The sequence below is a fragment of the Lissotriton vulgaris genome, chromosome 5, assembly GCF_964263255.1.
Source record: "Lissotriton vulgaris chromosome 5, aLisVul1.2, whole genome shotgun sequence".
NCBI classification, from domain to species: domain Eukaryota; kingdom Metazoa; phylum Chordata; class Amphibia; order Caudata; family Salamandridae; genus Lissotriton; species Lissotriton vulgaris.
The window spans coordinates 619,268,272-619,283,950 of NC_141693.1; the positions used below are offsets into that span (position 1 = coordinate 619,268,272).

The window sequence follows — 15,679 nt, forward strand, 5'->3', positions numbered from 1 at the left end:
AAAGTTCGAACAGGGTCCACCAGTCAGATCAACAAAGGCAAGGTTCACCGAGCCCAAATACTCCAGGGGTGGTCAGCACAAAGAAGGGGGCCGCGAAGAGGACCGCCAGAGTCAGCAGGCACACAGGGGGGCACTCACAGCTACGGAGGCCTGTAGGTACTTAGTTGCGCCCCACCTGCTCAAACATCGACAAAGTGCGTATGGAGCATCAGCCGAGACATCCGCACATCGTAAGGTATGGGGCGCTCCCTCTGGGATTCTTATGGCCAGAGCAAGTGTGCCTGCCAAGCTGCACCTTCCAGCGCCAGCGTCGCTGCCGCAGCCCACTCAGACCCACTCCAAAATGGGCGCCAGGAAAAAACGGCCATTGGGCCTCACCTGCAATCACACCAGCGATCCTTCAGCCTTCCCTCACAGGAAGCCCCAAAATTTCGAGCAGGGCGGGGGAGGGGGGAGGGAGGGAGACGGCCCGGCCAGCAACGCCGCACCCCCACGCCCCTCTCCGCGGCCTGCCCAAAACAAAGAGTCTATTTCCCCGGCAGGTACTCCACAGAGGTCGGCTGAGGCCCCACGTTGTCTCCTCACAATCGGCTCCCAGGGGCCAGCAGCCAGAACTATCCCCACACGCTCCGTGCCACCACTCATGCCCTCAGGTTCAAAGGAGCAGTCTGCCCACCAGCCTCTGCAGCTCCGCGGCCCCTCACACCTCACCACCAGGCGGTGGGGGGGATCAGGAGCACAGCCACTCGGCCAAGAGCACCGCCTCCCCACCGCTGTCCGCCGCAGTCCGCCTGTACCCCGCCCTCAACAGCAGTCATAGAGCCGGATCCCCGTCTCTGCCCCAGCGAGGGCCGCTCCGCAGTCAGCCGATCAGGGCTCGCCGCCGCAGTCCGCAACCAGATCCTGCCTCGGCGATGCACCACAGTTTCTCCTCTCAGCTCCGCTCACGGGGAGGTCCCCACGCAGTCCACAACGCCGCAAGGTCAATCGCAACTTCCTCAGACCGCCAGGCAGGCCGTCAAATGTCCGCAAGGGTCTGCCGAGCAGGCAGCAACACAGGCGCCACCATTTTGGGTAGTCGTGGTGTCCGGGTCCGGACACATTAACGGGACCCCAGATCGCCGCCGGGGCACCACTTGCCTCAAGATGCAGGTGCTCTGCTACCGCTATGCTGCCACACGGCCAGGAGAAACCTGGGGGCCCACAGCAGCCCCAAAAGCAGGATAATGTGCCGGGTTGGCGGGGAGCTACAGGCTCACGCTCCCTCTGCCATCGGCTCCTAAGCCAGGCCCCCTTCAGATGACATCACTGATGACATCTCAAATGACATTATTGATGATATCACTGATGACATCATACATTAATAGTGATTGTCCTATAGGGTTTGTGGACTTTGAGTCATTAAACATGTTATAACTGTGGACAATACTCTACTCACCTTAATAGGATTACCCTCGTAAAGACTTTACTTGACCTGCAATTTTTAGGCAGGAGGTTGACAGGTATACATTTGCCACTGTATAAACACCTTCTGTCAAGCCACATAGACAATACTTCGTAGCTTATTAAAATAACCTAAATTTCTTCCTGAGATTGGCATAACAACCTTTAACTTTAGTGCCATGCCAGTACGGGATAAACCCCCTCTAACTGGGCCATCCCAGCATTCTACAATATTAAATAATCTGCAATGCCTCAAAATATTTAATGAAGTTTTGAAAGTAAACATGCAGGTCTTATAGAATTTGTCTGTACCACAGTAATATAATTAAAATCATCATCAACTTTATTTCGATCATTAAGATCCCATCTAATTAACATGGGATTGAGCCTAGATATTCTCTGGTGGCTAATATATTATCAACAACAGCTTTGGACTTTCTCACACATTTTTAGTATCGGTTTTGGCTTCTACTATCCAACATACCTCTGCAACCACATAATTTGCGCTCTGCCTTTACCTTGTTTAACATGGAGTTCTTCCACCCCAAACTTTAGTGATTTTTAAATGGTGCAGCATATGACTTTTAAAATGCACAGTAATTACAATTGTCTACAGGATCTATGCTGTTCCATGTTCTTGACCCACACGTGTACACTCAGTAACTCTACGCTGACTATGACAATGGTGTTATCACTGATAGCATCAATAATATAATTTGATGTGGGAGTCAACAGATCTCAACCATGCAGAACAGGATTGGGCAACCCTAAGTATCACACTGGCCAAAAGGAATAGTGCACAACACTGGGGAGCACAAACGATCCCCTCTCACCAGCAGTGGTGTCGTGAACTAGACAGAGCCATGGTTGCGGAAAAGGCAGTCTTTATTAATAGGGGATGCCCCCGCAAATGGATGCGAGTATGGGGGAAGTGGAACACATTTTGGGGAAACACATGTGTCCCTCCACCCGAAGACTCTGATTCAGATTTGAGTGACTGATAAACTGAGAGAACGCTCTACTTAGGAAGTCCTCCATGTAAAGCAGTGGAAGATCTTACGACAGTGAAGTTGGAGCGATTGTACTTATACTTTTTCTTTTATTTAGAGATATTATTTTGTATATTATGTAAACAAATAACTGTTACTGTAAGTGATGGTGACCAGCAGTACTCAATGCACATAACAACAATAAAAAATGTCCACAAAAAAATAATATAATTTGAGATGTTGCTAATGACGTCATCAATGATGTCATTTTACATGTCATGAGGGATGCAATCTGAAAGGTCATAAGTAATGCTTGACAGGGGTGCCAGTTAAAGTTATCTGTAGTTATCTCACCCCAGAAATTTACTGAAAAAACAAAGGTTTAATTGACATTGAAGTAAGGTGGTGGTGATATCTTTAATTTTACGTCAAAGATAATCCTATAGATTCAGTGAAAAAAACAAAGTTTAAAGGGATGTTATCGTCACACTTTCTTCAAAGAAACGTTGCGCTCATTCACCTAAGTGTCCTCAATCCTCGCCGGGCGGTTCTTTGAAGAACATGTGACTAAGAACTTTGACCCTCCCTCGTCAATAGAAAAGGAGTGAAAGGTTAAATATACCTATACTCACCGATGATTTAGCTGGTCAGGCTGTAAACATAGAGGTTATGCCTGGTATGAATGGGAGTATGACGTGCCATTAAGGGTAATTCCTCACTACTTGATCTATTAAGGATTTGGCAATACATAGGGATCCTTAAAATACTGTTCCTGATGAGAGCCTCATTATCTTCTAGGAAGGGTGAAACATGTAGACCGCGAGGAAGGATACTTGGGTAATTAGACCCCACACACACATTTGGTTTTAACACTGCTAGGTAATATTCTGCTAATAAAGTTTGTTGTAGGTTTGTCTTGGGCAGCCTTTTAACCATTTTGTGATAGGATCCCACAAAATGGATTGGCATTGAGTAAAATGGCGTAGAGTAGAGGGGACTGGCATAGAGTGCACTAGCATAGACTGCAGTGGCGTAGAGGAAAGGGGTGCAGAGTAGAATGTAGTGGAGTATAGTGATGCAGAGTAGAGTGCAGTGATGTAGGGTGGTGCAGAGTATAGTAGAGTGGAATATATTACACTGAGGTAGAGTGCAGCGGAGTAGAGTTGTGCAGAGTAGAGTGGCATATAGTACACTGGCATAGAGTGCAGAGAAGTACAGTGCAGTGACGTAGAGTGGTGTGGCATAAAGTGCTGTAGCATGGAGTGGAATGGAATAGAGTAAAGTGGTGCAGATTAGAGTATTGTAGAGCACAGCGGGAGAAAGTGCAGTGGTGTAAAGTGCTGTTGTATGAAGTAGCCATTAAGAAAATGGGGTGACCCATAAGGTGTGGACCTGGGTATTTAGTAATATCGAAAAAACAGTGGTCCTAGACCTATTAATTATAAGGAATGACTTAAATCAATTATAGTACCCACAGTATTTTGTAAGCAGAGCAACCACAATCAGTCTGCTCTATTGTACTGAAGTAACTTAGTACCACAAGATAAACCTCCACCACGGTTAAAGAAATTACTTTTGATTTATTAACTTATTCATCATCTTTTTTTGTTTTTTTGTATTTTAACAATTCATTTTATACACAATATTTCATTTCAAAATTGATAAAAAACACAGAGGTTGCCCAAGAGAGGAACTGTGCAAGAAAAAGAGTGATCAAAAGTGTGAAACGAGTGAACAGAAAGGAAAATCAAACTGGTGGATAGAAATAATTATTCACGTTATTTGAAAAACAATATCGGACCTATGATTAGCCGCATTGAAACCCTGGCCAACCTTTTTAGGTTTTTTGAATCAGGACACTGTTATAAGTAGACATATATGTCTTAAGGATATTTTGCACTATATAAAGTTCTATAATAGTTGGTCCAAGGGTAATTTGAAGATACCGTCTAGACGTATCTTCAAATTACCCTTGGACCAACTATTAAAGAACTTTATATAGTGAAAAATATCCTTAAGACATATATGTCTACTTATAACAGTGTCCTGATTCAAAAAAACTAAAAAGGTTGGCCAGGGTTTCAATACGGCTAATCATAGGTCCGATATTGTTTTTCAAATAACGTGAATAATTATTTCTATCCACCAGTTTGATTTTCCTTTCTGTTTACTCGTTTCACACTTTTGATCACTCTTTTTCTTGCACAGTTCCTCTCTTGGGCAACCTCTGTGTTTTTTATCAATTTTGAAATGAAATATTGTGTATAAAATGAATTGTTAAAATACAAAAAAACAAAAAAAGATGATGAATAAGTTAATAAATCAAAAGTAATTTCTTTAACCGTGGTGGAGGTTTATCTTGTGGTACTAAGTTACTTCAGTACAATAGAGCAGACTGATTGTGGTTGCTCTGCTTACAAAATACTGTGGGTACTATAATTGATTTAAGTCATTCCTTATAATTAATAGGTCTAGGACCACTGTTTTTTCGATATTGTTGTATGACGTAGTGCAGATTAGAGTGGCAAGGAGTGGTAGAGAGTTGAGTGCAGATGAGTAGAGTGCAGTGGCGTATAGTGGTGCAAAGTAGAGTGTTGTAGAGTAAAGTAGCATAAAATGTAGTGGTTTAAAGTGCAGTGGCATTAAGTGGTGCAGAGTAGAGTGGCATAGAGTGCAGTGTCCTAGAGTGGTATGGAGAAGAGTTCAGTGGCGTAGAGTTCAATGACGTAGAGTGCATTGGCATAGAATAGAGTGGTGCAGAGTAGAGTACTGTAGAGCGCAGTGGCATAAAATGCAGTGGTTCAAAGTGCAGGGACATGGAATGGTTCAGAGTAGAGTGCAGTGGCCTAAAGTACAGTGCAGTGGTGTAGAGTGTTGTAAAATGCAGTGACATAGAGTTCAATGGTGTAGAGTGGTGCAGAGTAGAGTAAAGTGCTGCAGAGTGCAGTAGTGTGAAGTGGCACAGAGTACAGTGGTGTAGAATGCAGTGGTGCAGAGAAGAGCACAGTGGAGTTGAGTGCAGTGGCGTGTAGAGTTTTCTAGAGTAGAGTGTTGTAGAGTGCAGTGGCATAGAGTACTGAGTAGGGGTTGGGAGGGAAAAGAAGCAACATGGAAGTGGGTCAGAGTGAATAAAAGCTACATGGACTAAAAACACAAGTACTCATATGGAGTACTTGAACACAAAGAAATAAGTAGCTCCTGTGGAACATCAAACATAAAAAGGGGACATGACCCCTGTAGGCTGTGACAAACCATGAACTACGCTGAAACTAACAAATGGTACACTATGGGTGGGCTGGAAGGCCACTGTATGTAAACAGCATGTCTCGGAGAAACAGCACACGTGCTGTCTAGGTGTAACCTAAAGACCAAGGTTTGGGCTTATCCATTTGATATTTTACATAAGTTCATTTTACCAATGGAAAAAGTCCCTCAGGCTAGATGCCAGGATATTAGGCGGAGGTTAGCGAGGTTATTTGTGTACAGGAAGTATTGCAAGCTCATTCAATTGGTTCCCAATTGATGGTGTTGAGGCATAAAACAGAAATGGAATTCAAGATAAACTGATGCTTGGTGTAAATGAATTTAGGCCACTTGAAAGCCCAGTGGAAATGCAGGACTTGCGGTGTGGTTGGTAAGTGAGTAAACTGAATTGGCCCAGTAGTTTCTGTCTGCCAGTCTGTTAATGTCTGTATGTTGCAAATCATATATTTTTTGATTTGCGGCCTTTTGTAGCTTTTGCCCCTTAGAGACTATATATGGAAAACTGATGTACACTGTTATGGGATTGCTTTCCAGAATTCCTATTGTCAGCACATTGGATTAGAATTCATGTTTATCAATGATGTTCAGCAGTGCCAATGGATCAGAGAGAAGTTTGAGACTCCAGGCATCATGAAGTTTACAAATGATGAGAAGAGGACATTACTCGCAAGGCTTGTCCGTTCCACTAGGTATTACTAACTTTTAGTTTTTTTCTGCAGTGTTTGCAAGTACATTCAGTTTTGCTTCCCTGAGATGGTGGCTACTATCTGTGCTTACAGACTGAGATTCTATTCTTACTTGTTTAATGTAGCTGGATCACTGGATCTCACAATACAGTGGTTGTGCAACTTCCCAGCCCAGGCAACTTTTTTGCTTTAGTGCTTCTGTTTTTTATCAGCTGAATGTTGGTTTTACTGGCTGGAGAGTTGAGGATATAAAAATATGACCTAAGCTTTGTTGCCCCGTCGTCATTGCTTGCCCGTCCCCTTCCCGCTTTCTGCTTTGTTGCTTCACCCAGTATTCCCTTCCCCGCCCCACAACCTCTGTTGTTGCTTTTCCTCTTCCACCTGTCGTTGTGTGCCTGGTTCCCCATCTCATACGCATTATTAACCCATCATCATTTCTTGCCTGGTTTCCCTACCCTCCTTCTGTGTTGTTTTGGCACAACCCATTCTCCCATCGCTCTCCCCTGCCCCCCCAGTCGTTGCTTCCCACATCCCACCTGACCTCTCCCCCATTGTTGCTTGGCATGTCTCCGCTCCTTCCTTCTATCATTGCTTGTCCGGTATCCCCTCCCTCCTCCGTTCCTGCTTTCCCTGTCCTCTGACCCCCTCCTACTGTTGTTGTTTGCCCCTTCCCTTCTTGCCAGAAAAAAGGGCTATGACGTGGCCAATGCTGGCCGTGGCTTAGCACTTTTAGAACACCCATTTTAAGCAGTAGATGTTTATACAAATAATCAAACGTGCCATGTATTTTTGTGTCTTATACATATGAGAAGGGTTGGTCCTTTCACATTCACAACATTTTTCCTCAGAGAATGTTAAATAAATATATTGTTGTATTATCCAGTCATCATGATGATTATAAGATTACATTTTTCAGAAAAGCAGTGTTTGTACTTTACACACCACCCCGTAAAGATGTAGAAGTTTCAGATGCTTCCTATTTGACATGGGTCTGTCCCCTTTCATTATTTCACCAGATTTGAAGATTTTCTTGCTCGCAAGTGGTCCTCAGAGAAGCGCTTTGGCCTAGAAGGCTGTGAAGTGATGATCCCGGCCTTGAAGACAATCATTGACAAGTCAAGCGAGAAGGGGTTGGAATATGTCATCCTGGGAATGCCACACAGGTAATGCAGGCTAGATCAGCACAGAACATTCTCTCTGGCCAGCACATCTTATGAAATAACTCTGTCCAACTTTGATAGAATGCTCAACTACCTTAGATTCTCTAAGGTAGTGTTCTTACCATGTGGTTCATGACCCCCTGGGGTCCTCGAATCCCCACTCAGGGGTTCTGTAACTGCTTAGAAATATAAATTAGATTAACAGATTAATAAAGTATATATGAATAAAGAAGAAAATGTACAATTTAAAATTTCAAAACGTTCTACAATTGTGAAGGAATTTGAAAATGTAGGTTAAAAATTAAGGGTCGGATTTAGATCTTGTTGGTAATGGTTCCTCCGTCCCTTTTCTGTTGGATTCCTGGCCTGCCGACTTGGCAGTCCACCTGCTTTATTTAGATGCTTGCGTGTCTATGGACGAAATATCGTCGGAGTTCCGTCATCTCTGTCAGATTTTGTCACCTGCGACGACAGCGCTATAGGGCATAGCGGCTGTCGGAGGAAGTACTTCCACTTTGTCCGCCGAGCCAATCACAATGTGCCTTCCCGCCGACGCAACTGTGGCGGAGAAACCTCTATACCTGAGTTGGTGGATTGGAATGGCTATAAGGCAGGAACACACCTTTTCTCACTTTTATACTTCCTTCACTGCCATTGACCCGATCTTCCAAGTCCTGCCTTGACCATCAAGCAAATCAACCCTGTCCTCTTTTACCTGCTACCTTTTGACTTGTCTGTTAACATTTGCACTGAACTCGTGCATTTTTAAATCTCTCTTACAAGCAATAGCATAGCAATATGGAATGCATATGTGTATAATGTTGACGTTTAAGAACTTTTAAGAAACACAACTATATAATCATATTGTATTTCTAAATTCGGTGCAAGCTGCCTTAAAAAAAATTAACACACAAAAAGGACATTAATTCAAAAATCTAAAAGTGATCAGGTGTGTTTAAATAAATTGTGTAAATTGCCAAATTAAAAACATATGCATTACACATCTTTGGGATAAGTGAAATGTACCATCATGTAGAAATTGCACTAGACAAGGTGTAACCTCTACTTTTTAAATACCTGTAAAATCAATGTCATTCCGAAACTTTAATTAGGTAATATATTTATCCATGTAACATTTCCCATTGTCTAGTTCAATTCCTGTATTGCATCAGAATTGACTTGACAAATTGTTTCAGGCATTGTACATATGTGTTTATTCTTATCACTAATCAAGTAGAAATAAATACACCTGTATTAACACCATAAAAAAGATTAAACATCTATTTGTTGATGCAGGTATCCATTGTCATGATGAATGCTTGCAAATAAAATCAAATGACCATCACATACTATTTTAACCAGTGTATGCACTTAACAAAGCTGCCATTACAAATATCTGTTGTATTTGTAATGGTAAATAAAAATATGTACTTTACATTTTAGTCAGAAACATTGCTGGCAATCAAAGAATTGTGATGGAAAATGAATGTCAGGACAAACTAGGTGAAACCCAAATAGTGTTTTTTTTTATACCAATACGATACTTCTCAAAACAAATTTACACCAATAGTCTCTGGTGAAATGCACTGTTTTGCCGTATCACTAAACTTGTTGCCTATTGAACTGCCAAGCAGAACCTGTTATGTTATGTTATAGTGTTTTATAAAGCGCAACAGCTGCCCCAGCAAAGGGGCATCCCGACGCTGAATGGAAAAACTGACAGACGGCAGAGTTAACACCAACTAGTTTGTGGGGAAAAGAAAAGTCTTGTTGGCCATCCTAAATTGCAAGTAGTTATTGAGTCCATGAATATGCGCAGGAAGTGTGTTCCATAAAGTGGCAGCTCTATAACGGAAGGAGCGGCCACCGGCCCAAACTCTTCGTATCCGTGGAACCACTACCAAATGCTGGCCCTGTGACCGCAGGGGCCTTGATGGAACATATGGTGAAAGAAGGTTGGCCAGGATAGGAGGGGTAGCAGATTTCAAAACCTTAAAAGAGGTACATAAGGCCTTAAATTCAATACGCCTGGCCTGGCCACGGGTAGCCAATGAAGACGATGGATGGCACTAGACACAGAGCAAAACTTGCTCAGGCCTAGGAGTGTTCTGGTTGCTGCATTTTGTGTCCTTTGCAGCCTCAGAACCTCTGCTTTGTTGGACCCTAAATAGAGGGAACAGGCATAGTCAAGCCTGGACAGAATCATCGCTTGGATGATGACCTCATGTGTAGAGGCATAAAAAAAAAACAGCAGTGGTCTGAGCCCCCGTAAAAGTCCAAAGCAGGTCCCTGCTATTTTTTTGGTTTGGACTCGGTGGTTTAAAGATGTGTCCAACCAGACCCCTAAGTTCTTTACCACTTGTTTGGGGGACTGGGAGATGCCCAGAATAGCTGGCCACCAAAGGTCACTCCACAGACCATGGTCCATGCCTACCAACAATACCTCCGACTTGTTGGAATTCAGTTGGAGGCAGTTAGCAGTATTCCACTCGGCCACTGCCGCACGTTCACCCTGAAACTTAAGGGCGCCCTGCTCTGTGTTATTAGAGAGTGCTACAGCTAACTGAGTGTCGTCAGCATATGAGGCCATGGTCAAGACCTTACTCATGGCTACAGCAGCCAAAGGTTGAACATAAATGTTAAATAGTATGGGGTTAAGGGAGGAATCCTGTGGCACCCCTTGTCTGATGCAATATTCACTAGACACAAACCGGGGGGCAGATACCGAGAATGACATCTCATGAAGAAATGAGGCAAGCCACTCCAATGCCAGACGTGTAATTCCTACCTCCGCAAGGCGTCTCAGCAGAATATCATGCAACACCGTATCAAACGCGGCGCTCAAATCCAACAGGATCAGTGCCATCGTTTGCCCCTCATCCATGGCTGACCAAAGATGTTCTGTTACAGCCAGGAGAGCTAACTCCATGCTGTTACCTGGCCTAAAACCATTTTGAGAGTGATCCACTATATTATTAAGGGCAAGAAAATCCGACAGGAGGGAGTTCACATATGCCTCTGTGGTCTTTGCTGCCCAGGGAAGCAGAGAGATAGGGCGATAACTTTCTGATTTTGTTGGGTTAAGCGCAGGTTTTTTAAGTAACGGAATTACTTTAGCCTGTTTCCAGGCCCTGGGCACCGTAGCTGTACTAAGGAACCTATTGATCACCAGATTTAGAGAGGGTAAAATAGTCGGCAGTACCTTCTTAAATTGTTCAGGTTTGAGAGGGTCGGCAGGATAGCCGGACTTGATCGTACTACACAGTACTAGCAGCTGATCTGCCGAGATCGGAGGAAAGATATGAAGAGTGTTTAGCCGTTGACAACAATGTGTCCCCGGTAAGTTACTGTGTGTGGTCGGGAAAGAGCTATAGATATCGTCCACTTTTTTAACAAAAAAGTTGGCCAACTCCTCGCACTGCTTATTGTAATTGATGGTAGACCCGGCGCAGGTTTTCTGGGACTGCAAACTGGCAAGTACAGAGAGCATGCTCTTAGAGGGCTTATCACTTTCACGGATTTGGTTGGAGAGAAAAGCTGCCCGTGCCTGGTATATGGCTTTATTATAATTTTTAATTGTTGCCTGATAGATGTCCTTGGCTGCTGGGCTGAAGTCTCTTCTCCATATCCGCTCAAGTTTCTTACACCACTTGCGCATATCAGCGAGTTCAGTCTTAGATGCACTGACCATTTCATGGGGATTAAACTGTCTAATGGATGCCTAATCCATTCTGAGGAGAATAGCCTATGTGCCTCATTGGTGTCCTCTGGCAAATCTGGCCGGGTGGCCAGGAGAATAGACTCAAATTGATCCCAATCCAATTTGTGCCAGGGCCTTTACAGCAAAGTCAACTGACCCTCGGATTGGGCAGGGATGACTCCATGAAGAAGCATAGATACCAAAAATTGGTCGGTCCAACCCATCCTTATGAGTGCACGCATTGTGATTTGAGGTATGTTAGTGAAGACAGGATCCAATAAATGTCCCGCACTATGCGTAGGGCCTGCGACCAACTGCAGCAGTTGACACGCAGCAAAGTCGGCTACAAAACTCACTACGTCAGTGTCCTCATATATTATCCAAGTGGAGATTCAAGTCCCCCAACAACGTAAAATTAGCGGTATTGACTGCCAGTGTGTTAACCGTATCTACAATGGCCTCCCTAAAACCTGGGGAAGGCCCTGGAGGTCGGTACACAGGGAGCCCAGACATAGTATGATTCGGGCTTAAGGTGACCTTAATATGTGCACTCTCACAGCTGGTAACCGACTGTTGAATGAAAGAGCATGGATAACAAGATTTAAAAATTATTGCTATGCCCCCCACCCTCTCAATGCTCTATTCAGTGAAAGGATGCTGTAGCCCACAGGAAGAGCAAGGTCGGGTTCAGCTGTTGTGGCATCAGAGAGCCATGTCTCAGTCAGAAAAAGAACATCTGGGGAAGCCTCCTCTAACAGGTCAAAAATATTGGCATGATGTTTAACTAACGAGCAACAGTTAAGACTGAATATGCTCATATACATCCTAGGCTTGGACGGGCGATGACACAGGGGCAAAGTATGTGTGGCTTGAAAGCCACATAGTAGACAACAGAAAGGACCTTCAACAACAAACCCACAAGCCTGCTTACACCCACTTGCAAAAGTCCTGAGCTCTAACAGGTCCTCCAGAGTGTAGTTAAGAATATCACTCCTGGAAGAGACAGCATGTCTGGCATCGTACTGGCGCGGACTGGCGCAGACGGGCTTGCCTTTGGCGTGACGCCGGTGTGTCCGCTGTGCGGCAGCGCCATAGCTCTCTTTTTATCCAGCAGTGTAGCAGAGAGAGAAAGAAAGACTAGTCTGCCCCTTCCAAGATGGCCGACCCTAATCGTGCCACCGGAAGTGAGGAGCAGCACGGGCTGCGGTGGACCGGGGAGGAGAGCGACACCAAGGAACAATTAAAATGCGGTAAGAGTATTTATTTAGGAGAGTAAAACAGCACAACACTGCATGAGCCCAATTCCCCCTGATCCAGTGAAGCTTAAAAGGTAAAACAGGTGCAGAACGTAGCCCCACTCACACTCTACTGACACTTAGCAAATGACAGCTCCTCTGAAAGGGGCATCTAGTGGGCTGGCGGCTGAAGGCAAACCCGTCTGCGCCTGTCCGTGCCCGAATGGCGCCAGGGGCCAGCACCCCTGTTTTTTTTACTGAGCAGTCAGTGGTTTATACTTCTGTGGAATTGTGAGACCTGAGAGCGGTTACAGCCTCGGCTTGCCTCCATTCTATAACGGTTGATGAAGGTGTAGGGAGGTGTGGGCACTGTGATTTCCGTTTTCCTGCAGGCAGGGACGACAGACTAAGTGGGAAAGGTACGTGTAACACCTCGGACCCTCTGCTCTGCCTCTCCCTTAATTGCAGGTCCCTTAGCAAACACAGCCTTGAAATATATGACCTACTTATGGACCAGAAACCAGCGGGTTGTTCTTGGTGGAAACCTGGCTAAATGAACAATCTGCACCGGATGTCTTGTTGCTCTACCTGAGGAGTGTGCCATTCTCAGGGTCGATAGACTTGGGCAGAGGGGTGGGGGGGTCTCGCCGTGATTTTCAGGAAGGAATTCCAGTTAAAGTTGGCTAGAATTACGCTGCCTAGCTGCGATGCAGCCTTTTTCTGTCTGGTTACGAACAGCGTTAGTTCTATTGTAGGCCTGCTTCTGTATAGATCTCCTGGCCCGGCAAGAGCCTTTCTCAATAACCTAGCTTAGACATTGCCCCCTTATGTCATTCGCTACCCTAATTTTATCTTGTTGGGGGATCTGAATCTTCTTTTGGAGGATTTAGATAATAGAGATTCTCTGAACATGCTTCAAGGGCTTCAGGCTATGGGGTTAACTCATTTAGTCAACTTCCCGACTCATAACAAAGGTCATACCCTGGACAATATTTAAACTACCAGTATTGTGGTAGAAGCACTGCCTCCGGTGCCCATAGTATGGTCTGCCACTTTGTTCTCCCTTTTACCATCACGTACTCTTCAAAGACCTCCTTCCATCTAGGAAAGCGCTTGGCGCTCCCATTGGTTTGGAAATGGGACGCGTTAAGCGCCGAGGCTTTTGGGGATAAGTTGGTGTCTAGTATCCCAGTTCTGGGGACTGAAGTAGATATAGCTGAGGGGCTAGTCTCGCTCTGGATCAAGGAGGCACTTGATGCTATTGCTCCCTAGAAAACAGGTAAAAGCACCCGTAGAACTCCTTCCGCTAAATGGTTCTCAGTGGAACTGGCCCTCTTAAAAATGGACTGTAAGGGCCTTGAATGTCGCTGGAGGGAGAACTACCTTAATGAGAATAGGGTGCTTTACCTGGCAGCCCTTAAGATGTACCATCAAAGCATTAGGAGAGCACGTAGTGAGTTCTACTGTGAATACATTGAAGCTGCCAAAAGCTCCACTAAGAACATTTTCAGTGTGGTAAGAGAACTGTCCTCTTTAGATCGCGCAACTGCTACAGTGCCTGCCTCCACTGATTACTGCAATCAGGTTGCAGACTTTTTTATGAGCAAGCTTGATAACATCTATGCTGCCTTCCCGGAAAGTAGCAGGAATCATACACCTGCTCCTGCAATAGTGGGGTTAGGTAGGAAAAATTGATTTACTCTCTGCCTACCTGGAGTAAGTGAGGTTCTTAACCTTATGGAGGCAGTTAAATCTGGGTCGCCTCGTGACCCGATTCCCCCAAAATATGTGAGGCTAGGGAAAGAAGTAATTGCTCCAGTCCTTACTTCACTTCTGAAAACTTCTTTTAGCTCTGGTGAGGTCCCTAGTAACTGGAAGCATGCCATGGTGGTGCCATTGTTAAAAAAAAAAGTCCCTCGACCCTGCTCTCCCAGAAAACCTTAGACCTATATCTATTCTACCCTACGTGGCTAAGATCGCGGCGAAACATCTGAACTGCCAATTGTCCCTATTTTTGGAAGAGGGACTAGTACTGATTGAAACTCAATCTGGGTTTAGACCCAAACATAGTACCGAGTCGGCTCTTCTGTATTCCTCAGAGGCTCTAAAAAGAGAGGCCTACGAGGGTAGAACTACTGCACTCATCCTCCTTGACCTCAGCGCCCCGTTTGATACGTTCTCATACGGCATTCTCTTAGAACGACTGCGGGAGGCCGGGGTCGGCGGAGTGATTTGGAGGTGGATGAAAAACTAACTTGAGAACAGATCTTTTCAGGTCCTCCAGCATCCTATTGAATCCAGAGTCTGTCTTTTGTCGCAAGGGGTGCTGCAGGGTTCGGCTCTCAGCCCTACCCTATTTAATATTTATATGCGCCCCATGGCAAATATTGTGCTGAGACATAGGGCAAAATTGGTATCATATGCTGATGATACACAGTTGATTGTTACCCTAGAGCAAGAGGAGGCAGGAATGGCTGCCAGGTTTAAGCCCTGTTTAGGGGAGCTTGCCAACTGGATGAAGCTCAGCTGCTTGCAGCTGAATGCGGGAAAGACGGAGGTGATGGTGGTGGGTAAGCAACCCTCCCTCTGGTCACGCTTGTGGTGGCCGGAGGAGATAGGCCCACCCCGTCCCCTAAGGCTAAGAACCTAGGAGTGTGGTTCAATGACTCCCTTTCATTCTCTGAACAGATATTAGCTGTGGCTGGCGCCTGTTTTGGTATTCTGAGAATGTTGTGAAAAATGTTGGACCTTCTCCCAGTAGAGGCTAGACGGACGATTATACAGGTCCTTGTTACGTCGCCTCTAGACTATTGCAACATCTTGTACCTGGGGGTGACCCAAAAAAACGTGCACATCTTGCAGAAGGTTCAGAATGCGGCAGCCCGCCTAATACTGGACATCCCTAGGCGAGCCCCGATTGGAGAGGCACTGAGGAAATTACACCGGCTGCCCATACAGGCCAGAGTTGCTTTTAAGGCCTTGTGTTTCACCTATATTATTATTATTATTATTATTATTATTAAGCTGTTTTATAGCGCGCACAATTACTCCAGAGTATCTGGTCCTAGCTTTCTAAACCCCCTTCTTCAGGCCTACAGACCTGAACGCTGCCTTAGGTCCCTAGGCACGGCTTAGCTGATCGTGCCTAGGGTGCGGAAGGTACGGGCAGGTGGGAGTTCCTTTGGATTCCTTGCGGCCAAAG

The 15,679-nt window shown here is 45.1% G+C and overlaps 1 protein-coding gene across 3 annotated transcripts in view; it reads left to right on the top strand.

The window, feature by feature from the left end:
* The window catches only part of OGDHL (oxoglutarate dehydrogenase L), a 707,295-nt gene that overhangs the window by 234,487 nt on the left and 457,129 nt on the right, over positions 1 to 15,679 (top strand). For all 3 annotated transcript variants that reach the window (XM_086922073.1, XM_086922074.1, XM_086922075.1), the window contains 2 exons: positions 6,231 to 6,385; positions 7,399 to 7,545. In XM_086922073.1, coding sequence (XP_086778199.1) covers positions 6,231 to 6,385; positions 7,399 to 7,545 — 302 coding nt within the window. The remainder of the gene's footprint in view (positions 1 to 6,230; positions 6,386 to 7,398; positions 7,546 to 15,679) is intronic.